Source organism: Zosterops lateralis (genome assembly GCF_965231275.1).
Source record: "Zosterops lateralis genome assembly, chromosome: 24".
Taxonomy (NCBI): domain Eukaryota; kingdom Metazoa; phylum Chordata; class Aves; order Passeriformes; family Zosteropidae; genus Zosterops; species Zosterops lateralis.
In genome coordinates this window covers 6,955,343-6,975,363 of record NC_139784.1, presented here as the reverse complement: position 1 = coordinate 6,975,363, position 20,021 = coordinate 6,955,343, and the positions used below count along the sequence as shown (strand labels likewise).

The window sequence follows — 20,021 nt, the reverse complement described above, 5'->3', positions numbered from 1 at the left end:
GCGGCCGGGCCGAAAGGGGAGGGCTCAGAGCCGCCGTCGCCACATTCCCAGGCCCCGCGCCGCCGCCGCCTCCTCCTCCCGGCGGCCGCGCTCCGGGAGCGGCAGGCGGGGGCGCTGCCGGTGCGGGGCCGGAGCCGCCGGTCCGTGAGGGCCGGGCCGGGCCGGGCCCGCCGCCGCCGCCGCCCGCAAAACAAACCGCTCGGCGGCCGCCGCGCACCCGCCGCCTCCTGCCAATCACAGCGGCACCCGCCGCCGCCCGCCAATCGGCGCCGCCGTAGAGCCCACCCGACGGCGCCGCTGGCCAATGGGCGCGCGAGAAGCAGCGACGCCCCGCCCCGCCTCCCCCGCGGAGCCGGCTGTCAATCACGGGGGCCCGTTGCGCCGCGGCGGGGCCACGCCCCCGAGCACCACAGGGGGCCGGGCGGGCCAGGCCACGCCCACTCTCTCCTGTCAATCACAGTGACGGACGGCAGGGAGGCCCCGCCCACGGGTCCGGAAAGGGAAATAGAAATCAAAATAGAAATGAAAATATCGAGTTTTGTCCCTCTGCCCGCGCTGTACCTGCAGTAAAGCACCTCTGGGAATCAATTCACAGGGTTCCTAAGAAGAAATGCTCCCTTAAAATAAACTAATGAATTATAATTAAAAAATCATGCTGGGTTGGGTCTGATGCAATTGATGTGTAACTCCGTTCACACACCACTGTGTGCTACTGTGATCACCCAGAGTAACCCAGGAATTCTACTCTGAATCATGAATGCTTTGGGTTGAAAGGGACCTTAAAGACCATGCCATTCCACCCACGGGCTGGGCTTAAATCAAATCATACCTTTCAAAGCAACAACCAAATTTGATTTTAATGCTCACTCTTTGTGCCAGGATCATCATAAAAAGGTTTTTTCTCAGAGAGGGAAGAGCCCAGCCCATGCCCTGGGAGGCAGAAATTTCCTATCAATTCCCAACTGCACCAGCCCTGATTTCAAACCACTCCATCATCAATAACCATTTGTTATTTTTGCCTATCTTGAAGATCCTACGTGTTTGCACATATAAATTCTCAGTTGAAGTCCTGCTAAATGAGAATGATTCCACATTCTTTGTGTAGAAACTGAGTCCAAAAGATATTAGAGCAGCGAGTGGCAGCTTGTGAGAGGAGCCAGGAGCTCCTGGCAGATGGTGGGAGACACCCACCCTGGTGGAACTCACTCTTCCCATCTCCAACTGCCCGGGGTGTCTGCATTTCACTGAGGCTTTCCCCCCCACTTTAACAAATTGAAAATAGAATGATTTGTCCTTAACAGCTCATCACTTCACCCACCTGTTAAGCCTAACGTGTAAACCAATAATTTTATCTCTTGATGTGTGGTTTCCCCACTTTACAGACATTCTCATATCACCATCTACATGCAAGTGCCATCAGGGCTTTTTTTGGACCACTACAGACCCTCACACCATTTTTTTTTTTTCTTCCTGACAAGCTGGTAAATTCTTCCTGAACTGGAATCCAACTTTTCTACTAAAATAAGTGCCCCTTTTTTGTGCAACTTGAGGGGAAAAAAAAAAAAAAAGTAATTCCTTTCTGACTTCTACTTAATATTAATTGTACTTAATAATGTACTGGCTTTGTGGATAATTGCAGAATCCCAGAATGGTTTGGCTTCCAGCAGGGAAGGTTCACTCCTGTAAAGAGAAATTGCAGAACATACTTAACTCTTGGATTTATTCAGATTGTCTGATGCCATTCAATGTAAAATCATCAGTAAAGATATTCACAAAACACAGGAGCTCCTGTGTTTCCAGTCAGCCCATTTGTTGTAAAGGAACTTTATGAGGCCTAATTGTTTAATGCTGTCACGCAGCATCAGCTAAGAAAAGGAAGTGTAATCCCTATTTTAGGGACTTAAGGGCATTGCACAGAGAGACAGTGACTTGTTAAAAGTTACACAGGAAGTCTGGAGTAGACCTTTGGGATTTAACTCCTGGCATCTTTTCCTACTGTCTTAATCACTATGCCATCATCTTATTTTCTATTTTGGTAGTATTTCCATTTTCTGAAGCATACCTGACTCAAAGAAACCCCTTTCCTTGCTATCAGATGTACTATTTCTTCTTTCCTTCCTGTTTCCCTTCATGTTTAGGTAGACATATCCTTCCTGGGGAGCTGCACAGGCTCCAGGCTGGGACTTGTCCCATGCCAAAACTTCCTTATTCTACATTTTGGATTCCACAGCCACAGGAGGGGGCGAGGAGAAGAAACCCTGTAAATAAAACCAGAGAATCCCAGAATGGTTTGGGTTGGAAGGACCTTGAAGCCCATCCCTGCCACGGGCAGGGACATCTCCCACTGTCCCAGGTTACTCCAAGCCCTGGGGTTATCCAATCTTCAAAGGAAGCATGAAAGGGTTCTGCGCTGCCTTCTGCAGATGGAAGAGTCATCTCACTAATTCCACGCAGTCCTGTCTCTCCTAAAAATTTCTTGTTGTGTTCTCAGCTTTGAAAACAAAGTGAATGGAACACTATATCATCATTATCCAACTCCAGGACAGCGTGGCAGGATATAGACAGGCCTAGAGGTATCTCTGCCCCAGCAGAAGACACGAATCTCCTGTAAAACCCCCTGAAACAGCTTTTCTCAGCCAGGAGGAGCAGCCTGCCCCTGTCCCTGTCCTGCTGCCCAGGCTGGGCCTGGCTGCCAACAGCATTCCAGCAGAGGGGGCTCTGAAGCTGGTTAAAAACCACAAGCTGTTCTGCCTTTGGAATGGCAAAATTAGATGGAAGGTGAAGAAGAACGTTAAAAATATTATATGCTTTTAGATCATTACTTCCTCTGAGCTGACAGCCTGGACTGTTTCTAAAATATCACGAATGAAAAAAGCTCAAAATTAAATGCTTCTCCCAGTCACGGGCCCCAGAATAATCCCTGAGACCACTTTTTCTCTTCAGCTATTGCTGAGCACTGTGTTACCACTGAGGTTTTATTTCGAGTATTTTTGAGCCATTTACTGACAGCTGATTAATTATGTGCTTTTCATTTACAGCTGGTGTCAGAGCAGGGACCTTCCCATGGTCACAGAGCAAGGCAGCTGTGCCAGATGTTGGCTGTTCCATAATATTTACAAAAGGCAGAACCCCTCTCGTCTTTTTTTTTCTACCCATGTTCCTTTACATCATTTTATGGCACTTATTTTGCCACACTGACAGGCAACCTGCTTCCCTTGTTATTTACCAGTCCACCACTTTTTGCACTGCTCGTATTTGCACAAGCTGCCTCTTTCCACTGTAGTCGTAGCTGAAAGTTTTTTCTGAAGTATTCCAAAGCCCAGATCCGGGGAGGGGAAATAATCTATGAGGATGCAAATACATTTCTAGGGTAAAAGACAAACAATTCTTAGAAACAAAGTATTTTTTCCTGAGCAGGGGTTACTAACACAAAGTCCATATATAGCTTAAAAACCACCACGGCATCTTTGCAGGCAACTCTTTCCACTGTGGTCATGAAGCTTAATTAGCTTTTATTTCAAAGCCAGTACACAAAGAATTAGAAAGAAATCTAGCTGTTTAGTTGAACTAGATTTAAATCTAAATACTTAAGGAAGTTATCAGTCCTGCTTGCCAAGGCCTAAGGTACAAATTTCCAAGCTTTGCCACGCTATTCCCCTCTTGGTCCCAATTCCAGGCACGACAGCAGTGACTTTGTGTGTGGAAAAAACACCCTTTAAGAGAGGTGACCTTGCCCAGGAGACACTTAGAGCTACAGAAGTGCCCAATTGCTTTGTTTCCCCTTTGCCTGCATTCAAAACACCCTCAGAGACTAATTATTTGAATTCTAAAAAAAATCCTTCTTCCCCTCATCTTAAAAACAAAACCACACAGCAGGTAATTCCCATTTGTTGTGCAGGGAACAAGCAAAGCATTGTTGATTGAATACAGGGACCCCACAGCAGATTTTTAAGAAAGCAAATATTTAATGTACAGCTGCATTAACCATTCTGTGGGAGTTCTGTCCTGACTGGGTTGGTAATAATGTAATTATTTGGGGAAACTTGCAACTTGAGAGCTGCTGGAATTACCAAGTTTGTTTGGGTATTTGTAGGATGAGGGATCAATATACTTCACCAGCTTTGCAGAGACAAGGCAAAGCAATCAGCCTCCTCTTACAGCAACAAATTCCACACAGAAGAAACAAAGTTCATTTGTGGTTCCCTGCTCCCCCCGAGGTTTTCACTCATCACACAGTGAACTGCAGTCGATCTACAAATGTTCCATTTTTATTACAAAGTATGAAAGGCAGAAAATACTGTACCTAATACACAGGAGGCCGAAACTTAGAAAGAAGGTTAAAAAATCCGAATAAAACTACATAGGAAGCAGGAAATAGCATAAAAGGATGCAACATTCCACTTTCAAGCGAGTTCAGAAAATTGCCTTAAAATTTACAGAGTTTCAACAATATGGTTCCATGACTCAGGTGTTAAAATCCATTGTAACAAACCCTTTTTATATTTTCTCCATAAAAAATAAAGGAATATAGGGACACTGCAGTTATCCATGTCAACAATACATGTCTGTTGAATAGCAGGATACTGGGATTCCTCTAGGACAGAATAGTAGCGAAGTTGCAGGTGGAGAAAAGGACAGAAGTAAAATTACTATTGCTTTAACATACTCTAGTGAGAACAAGAAGTCAGGGATCTCATATGGATGTTTGTACAATCATGCTACAAAGATTACACCTTCAGGAAATTACCACAATGGGACTGTGAATGGGAAGAGCAGAAGGGAAAACACACCTAAAAGTTTCTCCTACTCGGCTACTGGCAACAAAAATGCTTTGGCGCGATGGATTTAAATTACATTTTACACTGCTAGCAACCCAAGGGTTAAAAAAAAAAAAAGGTTCTTTTTAAATAGTAGATTTCATAATTCCTATTTCCCAAATTGTCAAAAAAAAAAAAAAAAAAAAAAAAAAAAAAAAAAAAAAAGCAACGTACCTTTTTCCAGCTGCACTGGAACTCAGTCCTGCTCTGGTTCTTGCCTTTCTGCCTTGCCAGGATCCCACAGACCCACCCTCGGCACTGAGAGGGGGCTGGAGTTGCATGTGCTGCACATGGAAAGCAAACTCCAAGGGATGGGAGCTGGACCCACAGGTTTACAGCTGCACATGGCCACAATATTTTGGTCAGGAAATAGCTTATTTCCTTAACTTTGTTAGATTTCCTGAAAAGAGACAGATTTGATGGAAGCCACTGAGATAATTTTAATTATTTTTTATGACTGTGGAAATTCTTGCTTGATGCTGAGTATCAGAGGCTGCAGAAAAGGCCACTGAGGTCCTTGGCAGACGCACTTGCCACCTAAAACGGGCAGCAGCCACTCTCACAAGTGCCTTTGCATCAGGTGTCTGCCATGAATCACCAGATGAGCCTTCAGTGACTGATGTTTAGCTGCATTTTTAATTACTGTTCTTTTCACTGCTGGTGAAAGGTGCTGATTGGAAGTTCTGGAGATCTCTTCCAGAAAACAAACTGAGTCAGGGGCATCCTAAACTCTCCTCAATACCCTCAAGAATGAAACATTTCTGACTCTTCCTGGGTAAGCAGGGGAAGCACAGCTGCATCACAAAGTGCTCTTTAAGTGCCACATACAAATAACTCCCTGGATTCTCTGCAAAGAGCAAGAAAAAACTGGGACAGAGTTGACAGTACCTTGCTCATTGCTCTCCATGCCCACAGAATAGTAAATACAGGCTTGCTCTGGAATATTGGCCTGAGAGTAGAAAGCAGGAAACACGAGTTAAGAGAGAATTTGTGTGACCTGACAGGATAACAGTTTGCATTTGAGGTGCTGGACCCAAACCACTTTGCAATGAGCAGTGGGAAAACTCAACCCTTTTTTAGGACTTTGATGGGACTGAAACTGTGCAGTCTGTTAGCCCAGAGCTTGCCTGTGCTGCTGCTCATCCTTTCCAGGGTGTCTGCAAAGAGTTAAAACACCATTAACAAGCTGGCCAGTTCCATGTTTCAGGCTGTGTGAATTCACAGGCAGCAGCTGGAGTTTTTCCTCTCACAAAATTCAAGTCACCCAAAGAATCCAGGCACATCCCTGTACAACCAACCCAGCACTGCCACCCATCATGTCCCAGTGGTAAAGAAGAGAATTCCCAAACACCACTAAGTTCCTAAATAAAAAGGACTCTCTGGGGGACACACAGCACTACATCCCTTGGGTTGGCCTTACAGGACAGTGACAGTTTCAGAACATGAAGCTTCAGTTTAACATTTACAGCCTTGTCAAGTGCTCATATTTTTGGCTTTCAGTAAAGACAAGTGAGGGTCCACCATGTCCCCAGTTTAGGATTTTGGTGATGGTCCTTATTTAACATTTTCTACACAACACAGACAAATGCCTACCCTACAAGGGCTGAGGAAAAGATCACTCCTCCTAATCTTACCAAAAATATACTTGTTAAAGTGCCATCTGCAAGAGAAGAAAACTGACACACTCAGCTCTTCATTTCCATTGAACATCTGTGAATTCCCTACATCAGACTCCTCCCCTCACCTGGCCTCTGCCAGGCTGTGATCTACACTTGAGACTGAGGCAGCTTCTCATTGCACCACGAGGCAAAATTAGAGCTTTTTTTAATATTATCCAGAACATTCAGTAGAATAATTATCCCTAAGTTTTGAAAGGATCATTAACTTTGACTTATGAGAGGCAATGCCTCCCCCGTTAAACACATTTCAAGGTTCCATAAGAAACAACCTGTTTTAGCAGACTCCTTTCGTATTACTTGAAACCACTGTGTTTTCTTTCTAAATAGATTGTCAAAGCACTCAAATCCTTGTCTTTTAAATCCCTGCACACACAAGTACAATTCCCATCGATGCAAAGCTACCACAGCCCCCCTCATTTAGACAATTCACAGAGTTGGCACTCTACACACTAATTCAACATTCAACTTGTTAACTGTGGGTTCTCACCTCACCAACAGGTTTTACACTGTCAACATCTCCTGGCTGAGAGTCAGCAGGTTGCCCACATAATAGCGAGAATCTGTGGAAAGCTTGGTTTGAACAGAACATACCAACCAAACAACAGTTTAGTCTCTGAATGAATCAGCTGGAGCAGTGATAGAGAACTACCTCTCTCAGAAGTATTTCTGCCCCAGAATCACAAAGCTGCACCAACAGCAGCACGTGCTTTTCTGCTTTGCTCACCTCACCTGTGTTTGCTCTTCCCTTAATCTTTCTACTCAAAAAACACGAGCTGATTGCAGGCAGTTGTATCCTCTGCTTGTGCAGTAAGCACCAAATAAGATGAAATTGAATATCAAAGTATTTCTTTTCATGAACTTTAGGGAAAAAATAATGTTTATTGGGGCTTTACACCCAAGAAAATTGAGTGCCAAGCAGGGGGAATGTGATAAACTGTCTATTTCAATTCACAGCTGCAGTGACAAGTGTCAGGGTTTGTTTTATCTTGCAGATTAACCTGGCCCACCAAACAGAGCATTTCCCACCCTGTCACTGGGTCAGCAGCTTCTGGCAAAAGGGCACCAAGTCTCTCCCTTCCTTGTCTACATAGATGTGCCATTTGCACTACAGAACACCTCACCCGTGAGGATTTTCATGTCTTTTTACTCATTAACCTTTCAAGTGACATCTTTGAAGTTATTTTAAGTATCATTTCCCTGTGCCAAAACAGCCTCTAGTGATTTAAAATGCAATTTCATGTGAAGAATGACAATGGATTATGCCCAAAGCAATATGCTGTAGATCCAGAAGGCATCCCAACTGTCTAAAAAAACAGGATATAGGCTTTATTTAGAATCCACTGAAACCTCCAAGATTCCTTCACTTGCCTTTGATGCATTTGGAAAAAGTGCCCAAGTCCACAAATAGACTCAAGGAGTTTCATAGATGGAAGAACTCACACTGGATCCTCCTCAGGTCTCTAAAAGAATTACTTTCCAACAGAATCAGAATCCACCTGGCTATTCAGACTACAAGCTCCTTTATACAAACTCTCTTCTCATCATCTTAGAATTCATCTTTGACTGACGCCATCTGCACAGGAATAAACTCTGAAACTAAAAGGGGACATAGAAAGTACTGACATTGCAGGTAATTCCCTCTTAGTAACAGCACGTTTTGCCTGCCATTTGTAATTAAGCAGAGCATGACAAGCCTGTGAATGTGTTTCAGATTGACTCCTAAAGCTGTGAATGCCATTAGATACTCCTGCGAGGAAAATCCCAATTTTCACTTTATTCTACAGAAGTTTTTTCCTGTTTCAGATGAAGTGCTATTGTAAAAAGTTATAAATAATTGTTTGGCTAACACTGCTCTGACATCTAGCTAAAGCCTGCCTGTGGAACACACTCCTCTCAGTTCTGGTGTTGTAAGAAAAATTGACCTTCAAGTCAAATCAAGCTTTGTCAGAAATCCCACAACTGAACACAGAGTGTCAATGACAAAACATCAGCTTGAACAGTGTTGGTCTCTTGGTCCTCTGCTATCAAAAGGAGTGATGGAATACAGCTGTCCCTAATGAATTCCTATCAAATTCCTGAGGCAATGCTTTTCTGAGCTCCGCAGTGAGAAGCAGCCTGCAGAAGAGATATTTCTCTACGTCCAAAATGACAAAACTTTGCAGATTCTGTTCTGTATTTGACAATGTTCTCAGTGTCAGCTTCACTGTTCCACAGCAATTGCTTTCCCAACTTGCCTTTCCTGCATCAACTGACAAGATGCAAGTTTGCCACTGTCCTATTTATAATCTACCTCCAGTCACAGGTGAATACTCATTAGGTGGGAAGAATTTTGATGGTTTCTGACATTCACATGGAAACTGGGCTGCACACCCTTGCAGACCAGCTCTGTCTTCATCAGAGAGCACTGCAGAGCCTTCAGCACAGGACCTGTGTAACAGGTAGACTTCAACAAAGATTTTTATCTTGCCTAATCCACTCAGCTTTCATTGAACAGTATTATTGTGGAGTGATCCACTATTCCCAACAGAGGCCCTCTGGCACATCCCCCAAAGTCAGGAGGGTGACAAATGCCAAACCTTGGCCTCAATGGCACAGTTTCTTTCCTTCTAAATCCACCTTTGTGCAACACATTAGGGAGTAATTTCTTTCAAAAAAAAAAAAAAATAGCTTTCTTTTGGATAGCAGACCAGCTTTTCTGACTTGTCTTGTTCATTCAACAAGACCTGGCAGTACAAAGCAAATACACTTGACAAAAAGATTGCTTTGCACTGCCTTCAAGACCTCCCAGGAACACAGGCCAAACACAACCTCTGAAGTACGGCCCAACCACAAAATCTTGCTCACGTTATTTGCCAATCAAGCAAGCTACAAAGTGTGAAACCATTTTATTTTGATTTAGGTAAGGTAAGTCTTCCGAGGGGAAATCATTTGATTGGAAGTGTCAATCCCAAGTCCATTACAAATACATTTTTTTCAGGAGTTGCTTACCTCCTGAGAGCTCATGCCACGCATGGATCTTCTCTCTCAACCTATCACCGCTCTGTTTGCTAACACCACTGCAGGATACACACAAACTCAGTTAGAATTTAAAAATAAGACCTACCATAGTTAACAACTGCCTTGAGCATCAGAAAAGTGTAAAGGAAATTGTGCAACAAGTACTTCACAGCACCAGAAGATTCTGCCCAGGTCACCAGATAGAGGGAGCCAAGGCAACAGTTAATTCGGGCAGGCCTTTACTGCCAGGCAGCCTGCAAGTGTTACTGTGGTTTGTATCCATGAACAGGTCCTGCTTTGGACATATGGAAGTGGATCACATATCAAAAGTAAGAATTAGGGAGAAAAACCTTACTCAATAGAAAGTTAGCCCAATATATAAAAAACATACAAACGTTGAAACAGTTTAGAGGCAGCAACAACAGGAATGATAAAGATTCCTGCCAAGGTGGCCGTTAACATCATTGTCTTTTCCCCCCTCCCCACCTTGTTTTTGCACCTGCATCTATTAAACTGGTGGATGTGCTGCCTCAGCTGGCTGACAAACACATGGACATATGCAGCAACTTAAAAGCCTGCAAGCTTATTAATACAGTCAACAAACAAATATACAGAACTTTTACTGAGGGGGAAAAAGAATTTCACAAGAAAACCAGAACCCAGAAGGTCCAAGAGGCTCAGCACGTCTCTGCATTTTAGAGTCTTGAGAGACAGGAGAGACCCCTGCCATCGATTCTTGTAACAGTTTCTTGTAACAGTAGATGCAAAGCAACAATAGATACTGGCCACTTGACTGGTGGTGTTCTTACTTTAGAGGGGAGGGGGAATGACACAGCCCTGCCTCACTGTGCATGAAGCAGCAAAGTTAGACTCTGAGGATCTCCAGGCAGTTGTTGTAGCAGATGGCTATCCAGTCTGGCTGGGTGGATGCCCACTGAACATTGTTGATCTCTCCCTCGGCTGTGTAGGCCAGGATTGGGTCCTCAATGGCACGAGGCATTTGCTGGATGTCCCAGATGAGAGCCTGGTGATCATCCGCTGCACACAGACAAGAAAGGGGAGTAAAATCAGAGTGTGACAATGTCTCCAGACCTGCCCACTGCAGGCCTACAGCCAAGGAGCCAGGTAAGACACGGCTGTTCCAGTCCTGAGCCATATTCAAGCCAGATACAACACGATTATGCTCCAGCAAAATAAACTTGGACCATTATACATTATCCAAGACAGAGCTGATAAACAAATGACCAGTGGAACTCCTAACAGTAGAAAACACTTAAGAACTGAGTTGCAAAAAAGCTAAGGAGCATTGAAATAGCAGGAGCTTAGCCAGAGCCAATGCACAGTTTGGCTACTGGGCTCACCACTTCCACACAATAAACTCTAGTGGGTGTCTATTTTTGTAAGATTTTAGGAAAGCCACTAATAAAAGGCTTCTAAATTGCAAGTATTCTTTAGCAAAAGGCAGGCAGAGAACTGCATAAACTTTAGGATGAAGAGGATTTTGTAAATGCAGGGAAAGACTCTGAGATCACCCTGTGGGTCACACTTACCTGCTGTACAGATGTGGCAGGAAGAGTGAGGTGCCCAGGCAATCCCATTTACACATGCCCTGTGGTTGTTTAACCTGGCAACAGGGGTGCAGGGAACTCTGACATCCAGAATCACAACCTTCAGGAAAAAAAAAACCAACTACATTAATAAATTGCATTTTTACAAATTAATTTATTCAAAATTTGAAATATTTTGAGACAAGGCTATAAACATGGCTCTTTCCTAAAGGATGTGGTTGGCAAGCAAGCCCTGTTCCTAAAAAACAGCTTCAAGTTGGTCAGTGTTTCATATGTCCCAAAAGAATTCAGACCTCACAGGGGGCTTGTGAGTTAGGCCACAATGGCAAACAAACTGTGCTTCCCTGAAGGAACCTTGGTAACAAACTAAAACTACCCTGGGAAAGAACAAGGTGACTAAAACACCTGCAGTTAAGATTTTAGGTGAAAATTATTGCCCAGCTGTTCACAGACTCCTCTTAAAAAAATCAGCTGAAATATATACAACCCATAAAGCTCAAGTTTATAATGCCAAAGTCACTTCTTTCACTCCTTAATGCACTAAGAACTAGTCCTTAATCATACTTGGGGTACTGACACTGCCCCTTTACCTTAAACACTTGTGTTAAATCAGTCCCAAGTCACCTCCTGCGTGAAAAGCGGGTAGGGGAGAGGAGCTGCTGCCTCACCTCCATGCCATCCATGGCCATCGTGGCCAGGTAATTGGGGTCCTGCTTGTTCCAGCAGAGGCGCAGCAGCGGGTGGTGCTGGGGGTCCTCGTAGATGATGGTGCTGTGCTCCAGGTGGCGCAGGTCGAACATCCGCACCGAGCCGTCGGCGCCCACCGAGGCGAACATGTCGCGGCCGCCGCCCGCGCGGCTGAAGGCGATGTCGTACACCTGCCCGGGGCGAGGCACAGCTGACACCCCGCACTGCCAGGGCAGCCAGGGTCAGCACAGCCTGGAAAATGCCTCCTGCTCCCCGCCACTGCTGAGTTATTACGCTTGCCAAAAGCGGGAAATGAGTGTTTGTGTAATTACGGCATCGCTCGCTGAAACTAAAACATATCAATTGCCCAGACTTGGGGTTTTTTTACTTTAGTTGTTGAAAGGAAAAGAATTTTGCAAGCTGTTTAATGACTTTGATGTGTAGTTGGTTTCAAGTGTAATTTGATGTTTTACCTCATTTTTTCTACAATATTCTGGAGCACAATCTGTTAAAACGAGCACATTCTTAAGTCAAGAGTCTGTGATGAGTAAAAAAAATTGTTTTGATAGCCAACAGTATTTAGGTACTCAAAACTGTATACAATCTTAGAAAAACTGTATACAAGCTTATATAAATGATCTTTTTGAATCATTAAACTGCCCAAGAAAAAAAAAAAAAAAGGAGGAAAATGAAAAAGTTCTGTTCCTTTCCTACTGCTTTAAGAAGATGCAATGTAAAGAATCAAAACCCCCCTTCACCTCTTTGTCATGTGCAATAAGCTGGGTCTTCACGTGGCCAGACACCAAATTTACTCTTCCCAGAACCTGTCCTGTCTCCAGACCCCAAATAGTGCAGGTTGTGTCAATACTAGAGGTACCTGAAACAAAACCACTTTTATTAGCAAAATTAATATTGTCACAAATGATTTAATCACTTCCTGGGTTAATGTAACATCCCCCAACGCCTACAGATCAAAACAGCCATGAGAACAGCACAGAACTAAAATCAAGAATGTCAAACAGCCAGCAGTCTTCCATGCATTTCAATGACCCAAACCTTTTAGCTGCAGAAATAGCCCTCCACACAGGAATAAAGTGTAAATAGCTCATGTCTGCTTCAATCTGTTCAGAAGCCTGATGTAACTCTGAGATCAACTTTCCCATCCTGTACATCTCCTGTGCATGCCAAACCCCAAATTCAATCAGTGTTTTGATGGCGTGTTATTATTAATTGATTGCTGCTGTGGGCTGAAGGTGGGGTTAGCAGTAAAGCTCTTAAGAGATGAGACATGTAACGAAAAATAAATCATGTAGTAAATAATTACTATGACATATTATCACTGTTAATCTCCAGGCAAATCCCCCTGACATAAATGGCTCTTCTCTTCTGGGACACAAACCTCTGCATCAGTCATCCTGGATTCACAATTTGTCCAGTAGGCTATAATTAAACCTTAAGTATTCAGCCCCCTCCTCCAGCTGAATTAAGGACTCTTGGCTCTCTCCTCCTGCTGCTGAAATGGCTTCAAAAAACACACAGCTCAGTGCAGAGTTTTATATCCACTCCAGAACACTCTGAAATAAGTCACAGTGCTGATGCACATCCTTACTCAGCACTGCAACAACATCTTACCAGCCCTGAAGGCCAAGAGTCCCTATCCCCAAATATCCCTGAGTGACACATTCTGCACTGGACAGGGCACCTTTCAATGAAAAAAAAAATAAATCTCCATGAGATAATTGTTTTTATTTTTTAATGTAAAAAACCAGCAGTTTCTACGGTGCAGCACTTTGTGGTTAATTATCAGATTAGCAGTGGACGTGCAGTGACACAGCAGCAGTTACAGCCCAGACTTCATCAGACTAAATTCAAAAGTGTGCCAAAACCGTAACATTTTGTTAGTCTCACCTAACAGGTAAGGATCCACTTCGTTCCAGTCAAATGATGTCAGTGGAGCACAGAAATCCGAGTTCTTGTTGTTGTTCAGCAAACACTCCAGCCGGGTCTCCGTTTCACCCACCTTTAGAGAAAATAAAACATCTGACTTAAAAAACAACATCCCCTGACTTGTTCCACTGGCACAAAGCATTAGGAGTTAATCCCAGGTTTCTTTCCTCTCACAGCCACCACCTCCAACTCCAATAAGCTGATTAAAACAGCAATTGCCATGATAATTCTGCATCTCTTACAGTCTTCATATAGTCACATTATTGCAGTGAAGAAAATCTTGTCTCGAATGAAAAAGAGATCGATATATATATATATATATAAAACACAATTCATGGTTCATCTTTTCCTAGGGAGGATTTACTCACCCTCCACACTCGCAGGTAGTCACCACTGGTGGCCAACAGGTCTGGGTAAACTCCCTTGGTGTCTGGGATCCACATCAGCTTTGTGGTGGGGTAGGGGTGATCAAAGGTGTTCCTGCAAATGAATTCTGAGCTCTCTTCGTCCAAACCAACGAGCTGCACCTGTGAGAAACCGTATTTAAAAGAAAGCGTTTTATCAAAATACTGATTTCTAATGACAGCGTTAAGACTGAGTGTGTTTCAGGACATTTTCTGCCACCTCAAGGACAACATAAAAGGATCATCATGTCGATGAAATGAGGAATTGTTAAAGTGCTGCTGGGGCATGTAAGTAAAGAGAAGCATCTCCACAGTGCTTTGATTTGAAGAGATGATCCCAAATGGACTGAAATCCAATGCTAAAGGATTAAAGACCACCCTTCTCTTTTCCGCATTGCAAAGCCCAGTTTAAATCACAGACTTAAACTGCACAAACATTCTTGTAATCCATCCTTAACTGAACTGGTGCTGGCAATGCCATCTTCAGAGAGAGCAAAACAAGCTGCAGTTTGCACAATTAAAGCACATTTTATGGAATTTTTGGCCATAACCTTGCAGACTGTGATGGATCATGTCAGGAAGCTTTTTCATCACCACACGACCCAAAATGTTCTGTCACAAATGCATGAAAAAAACTCATAAATTAATCACATCAGAGAGGAAGAAAGTAAAACAGAACTCAAACTTTAAAAAAAAAAAAAAAAATTGAGGAGCTCAAATAGTTACATAATTATTCAAATGTTTTGTGTGAACAGACTAAGAAAGCAGAACATTTTAGGTAACTGAGTTCCAAATTAGAATTTTTGCACAGGGATGTGTCAGGGGAAAGGGTCAAACTTGTCCCATTGTGAGAATGATGCAAAACATCTCCATTCAGCCTGGTCATGACAACAACTGAAGTAATGCTGGAAGCCCCAGACATGATGTTATTAGAAAAATATTGACACAGCAGAAAGTGTGCAGAGAACAAAAAGGTGCTGGGAGGACTCGTTTAACCTGCAGTGACTCCAGGAGCCAAAGAGGATGAAAGTGCCACGGTGTGAAATGCTGCTCAAACACAAACACAAACACCACGGGGATGGCTCACTACAATTAGATTATAAGCTGCTCACAGTAGGAATTTCCTACTACTTTCCACACAGCAGCTTCCTCCTGGGAATAGCAGCTTATTGCACTTTTTCTAGGATGTTTATCTGAAAAAAAATCCTAAATTGATGCTTATTCTGGGATAAGCAATTTGTCTAATAAACTACACATTTCAACTAGACAGGAAATCTATCACATTTTTCTCCCATGACAGAAAAACCAACAAATGCTTCATTGGATCTTAAAGTCTTATTAATTTTTGCTGTATGAGCTCATTTAGAGATTGTTTTAAATGCAAACCTTCCCCCCTCACAGTGAGAAGTTCCATCCTTTCCATCCCATAACAAACACTAAAAGATGCTTCCAAAAAACTGAAATACAGCCTGTCTTGGCCTCTCTTCATTACAACCACTCATTATATAAATCAGTCAAAAATCTCCCAGACCTCTGAAGGCATTGACAAATAGCTTTCTAACTCCTTTAGGGATCAGAAATACTTAAGCAGATTTTACAAAGGAAAGCAAATTGTCCTTGGTGATAGAAAATCTTGTGGCAAGGTTAGGATCACAAGACAAATGACCTCTAATCGTTTCTCCTCTGCTTATGCTGTTTTTTCACTCGACATGAGAGTATTAATCCTACACAAAGCAATCACCAGAAGTAAATCTCCAACAGCAAAAAGATCCCCTTTCATCGCTGGTGTTAATGTAAATATTCCTGCAGTGCATATTCACATTTAAGCTGAAGAGCCTGAGGTCCAGCCCAGATAAGACTGAGGTGATGATCAGATCCATCAGTCTGGATACAATTTGAACCATTCTACACCTCCCTGTAAGTCTTTCCAGGGAGAAAATGAGGATCAGTGTCTTTAGTCTCAATTAGTTTTGTGATTGTGCCATGACAGTAGCTAGGAATGCTAAATATTGATCTGTTTCTCCAACATTTCAAGATAGGAAAGTCCACATCTAATTTTAGCATGTTATAATCCCAGCACTTACCAACATAAATCATAATTGCAACAGTGCGTGTCAGTAAAGAAGTGCCTTTAATCAGAATTCCTTAACTTCTAAAAAAATCCCATCTCCAACTCGATCCAAAAGAAATCAGACAGAACTAAATGATGCACAAGTTGGTAACAGCTTCTTTTTCTTCCATGGTTAGAGGAACAGTGAAGTAAATTCACAGCAGTTTGAAAACCCCCAAAACTCCAGCCCTTTAATCTAATTAATAACTACCCAAAACGACATTTCACAATTATTTTAGGGTCACGTATAATCAGAAAGATGTCACTGCACCAATTAATCTCCAGCATTCAATCAATCTTTCTTTGCAGTGCTGGATCTTACAGAACAAATGACCTTCTGGCAGAAGGAGTGCCCTGAACTCTCTCTGCCTGAGGTGGAAATCCCCGGCTCAGAACTTGTCTGATGGGAGCGAGCTGTGAACAGCACAACCTCTGCTGACTCCCAAACTGGATTCCAGTTTTGTCCTGCAGATAGATCCCAGAAATCATCCTTTCCTGGTGTTTTCCACAGGTTACTCCTGATCCATGAAGCTCCAGCCAGGAGCATTTTAAACAGTAAGACCTGTTCCCTCCCATCGTGACACTGAGGGATTACAGTGGCTGACTGCAGTTTCCCAACCCAACAAGTCTAGAAAACATCACCTCAAATTATTTAATTCTTCCAACCAGAGCAAGGCATGTGTCTTCCTGTGGCAGTGACTTGATCATTGAAGGTGTACAAGCTGAACCAAAACTCGTTGGGGTTCAAACAGAAAATCAGAGACAAATGAGACAAAAATCTCCCACTCTTTCCCCTGATTCCCTCCCAGGCATTGAGCCTTTTTAAAGAAACCCTAAATGAGTAATAAGGAAAAGGTAGAGTCACTTATTTGGTTGGACCTTAAACAAGCTACACCATTTCAGACCGTTTTTGTCACTATGGAAGAATTCCAGTTGTTCCAAGAACAAACCATTACAATGTAAAGAAGAGAAATTTTATTGGGACCTTGTCAGAAACCTCTGAAGAGGAGAATGCAAAGATCATGAGTGCAAAAAGGCCAAAAATGAAAATCAGTTTTCATTATCCTTTTAATTAGCGCCAACTGTACTTATAAATGCGTTTTGATGATAGAGGCTGCAATATAAAACATCTCAACCGTGAAGGACAAATTATATGCAGAAGGACAAAACTTCACACACACTCTGTAAAAAAAAATCTTCTGTTAATCCCAGAAGTCAGGCTACAAACCCCACTGCTCCAGGCCCTTTGCTGCACAATATCATGGACTATTTAAATGGGAGCTTCTGTTTTTTTTGCCTTTGGTTAAACCATGTACAGGGACAGGAGCTGGAGGAGTTTGAGATTAGTGCAGAGGAAACATCACTCCCAAGAGTATTCCAGTCCCCAAAGTAAAGGAGACAACATCAACACTCAGCAATAACAACACCTGCAATTAGCCAGGACAGCTCTCTGTTAACTGCCTTCCTACAAAAAGCACCAAACGAGAAAATAAAAATAGAAAAAAAAAAAAAAATCACTCTGAAATATCAGAGACACAGCAAATGAAGGTTACGTTTCACTGCATTGATTGTACAGGTTTAATTTTTAATCATACATCATCTTTATTTCCACAGCAGCAGCAGCAGCATTTTCTCATCCTTACACAATTAGTTTCCAGCTCTTCACACCACACACAGACCTCACAGCATGTGGTGCTTAAATGGACTGAAGTCAAGAGAATCATCATTCCTGGAGCTCACAGGTCGAGAGAAGCCCTGGGTAATATTTACAGCCAGTGATAATTTACACAGCCCTACACAATTCCTGTCTGCAGCGACTGTGAGTGTAAAGCACAGAGGAGAGGAGTTGACTCAGGGGCTTTACACTGGAAGCTTGAGCTGAGAAAGCAGATCTAACCACACTGGGACAGAGAACAACCCCAGGGAATGCTCCAAAATTAAAGAGGTACAGGCAACAAGCCCCTTATTGACCAATTGTGCCACCTCTAAACAACAACTGTGAGCAGATTTGCTGTTTTACCTTCTCAGAGCACAGACTACAGAAATGTTTCCGAGTTGATCTTTGAACAAATTAGAAGTTTTCGTGCCTGTCCCCAGCAGCATTTCCAGAAGCAGGAAATCTCCAGGAAAAAGGAGACAACTCTCACACAAGGCTGGAGGTGCTGATGCTCAGCAAAGCCCGTGTCCAGGGCTGCTGCAAGGGCAGCCATGTAACCCCTCTGAGATGTCACCCCCTGTCACCACAGCCTTGCACAGAGCCCCATCCCCAATGCCAACTTTCTGACAGTGTTTTCCACAATCTCCGTTAAACACCTTGACAAAGCTACACGCAACAAACCAAGCTCTACTGGCAAACCTTCACTTTCACAGAAATTTCAGAATGCTCTGTAACTTCATCCATCTCCTCCTCATCTCTCTTCTATTTCTACATAACTCATTATACCAGCCCAGCACCTTGGAGGCTGTTCAGAAGTGACTCCGTGTGTTCTGAGAGATGAACACACAACTCTCTATCACCACTGTGACATTCTTCACTTACACTTTTTGCAGGGAAACACTCAAGAGACAATCTCATGCCTCATTACACCCTCGTTCTCAGGGAAAAAGTACTGAGGAATCACTCAGAGTGGTTCATACACTTATAAAAAAAAAAAAGTTATCACACAGAAGTCCTCCACAGCAAGAAAGCACAATGAGAACAGTTCATTTCCATGATCCCAGACGCCCTGTACATCACAGAATTGGAAGGGACCTCTCAAGATCACCCAGTCCAACCCCCCTTTCCAGGCAGGGTCACCTGGAGCAGGTGACAGACACGGGAACGTGTCCAGGTGGGTTTGGAATGTCACCAGAAAAGGGATACTCCACGAGTTGCTTGACCAGCCCGTCCCACTGCTCTGCCACCCTCAATGGAGAGAAGTCCTTCCTCAGATTGAAGTGGAACTTCTTTAAACATCTACAAACACCTACAAACTTCAGTCCTGGCCACAAACTTTCCTTTGTATTGACCAAAACGCCAGACATGCCCAAGCCGGGGGACCCTTGTTTTATTTCTACAGCAGCAGCATCCAGACTCATCTCACACTCCACACCTTTAAGTTTTCAGCTCTTTACAGCACAGAGCACTCCCAGCACGCGGTGCTTGTGTTGAAGTCACCACAATGGTTATTCCCGAAGCTCAGAGGTCAGGGGAAGCCTTTGCAGCAGCTTTATCCCAAAGCCAGCAGCACTCGGGGCTCTCCCCACCTCAGGCTCGTTAGAACCTGGACCTGGTTCAGCACCTCGGGGAGGCCCCTGAGGGTCTGCACAGCCCCGGGAGCCCAGGACAGGGTGGACAGGTGAGCCCCCCGCCCACCTCAGCCCCGGGATGGGGCGGGCCGACCCCTGTTCTGCCCCAATCCCTGCCCACCCACCTTGTTGTTGTACTCCTCCACGAAGCTCCCCAGCGCCAGGCGGAACCGCTTGTCGGGCCGGACGCTCCAGTTCATGGCGTACACGGTCCAGGGCGCCTCATACTTGTAGATCTCCTTCCGCTTCCCGTGCAGCGACATGGCTGGGCCGGGAGGGCGGCGGGCCGGGCCCAGGGAGCCTGCGGGGACACCCGGCCGGAGCGGGCCGGGCGGCGGGACGGGCCGGGGGGAGGCTCAGGCGGGCCCCGGGACGGGCAGCGGAGGAGGCACGGCGCGGCCCCCGGGGTGTCGGGGAGCGGGGAAGGCTCCGCTCGGCTCTCGGGGCGGCGGGGGAGGCGCGGCTCGGCCCCCGCGGCGGCGGCAGGGAACGGGGAAGCCCCGGCTCGGCTCCCGGCCCCGGCC

The 20,021-nt window shown here is 44.2% G+C and overlaps 1 protein-coding gene across 1 annotated transcript; it reads right to left on the bottom strand.

The window, feature by feature from the left end:
• Positions 1-4,914: 4,914 nt before the first annotated feature.
• Positions 4,915-19,787, bottom strand: DCAF7 (DDB1 and CUL4 associated factor 7). The gene is made up of 7 exons (XM_083877655.1): positions 19,623-19,787; positions 14,064-14,222; positions 13,657-13,768; positions 12,507-12,625; positions 11,730-11,939; positions 11,044-11,161; positions 4,915-10,531 (listed from the first exon to the last, which is right to left on the bottom strand). The coding sequence occupies exons 1-7, from the start codon at positions 19,758-19,760 to the stop codon at positions 10,359-10,361; spliced, it is 1,029 nt and encodes a 342-aa protein (XP_083733781.1). The 5' UTR covers positions 19,761-19,787; the 3' UTR covers positions 4,915-10,358.
• Between the last annotated feature and the right edge of the window lie 234 nt (positions 19,788-20,021).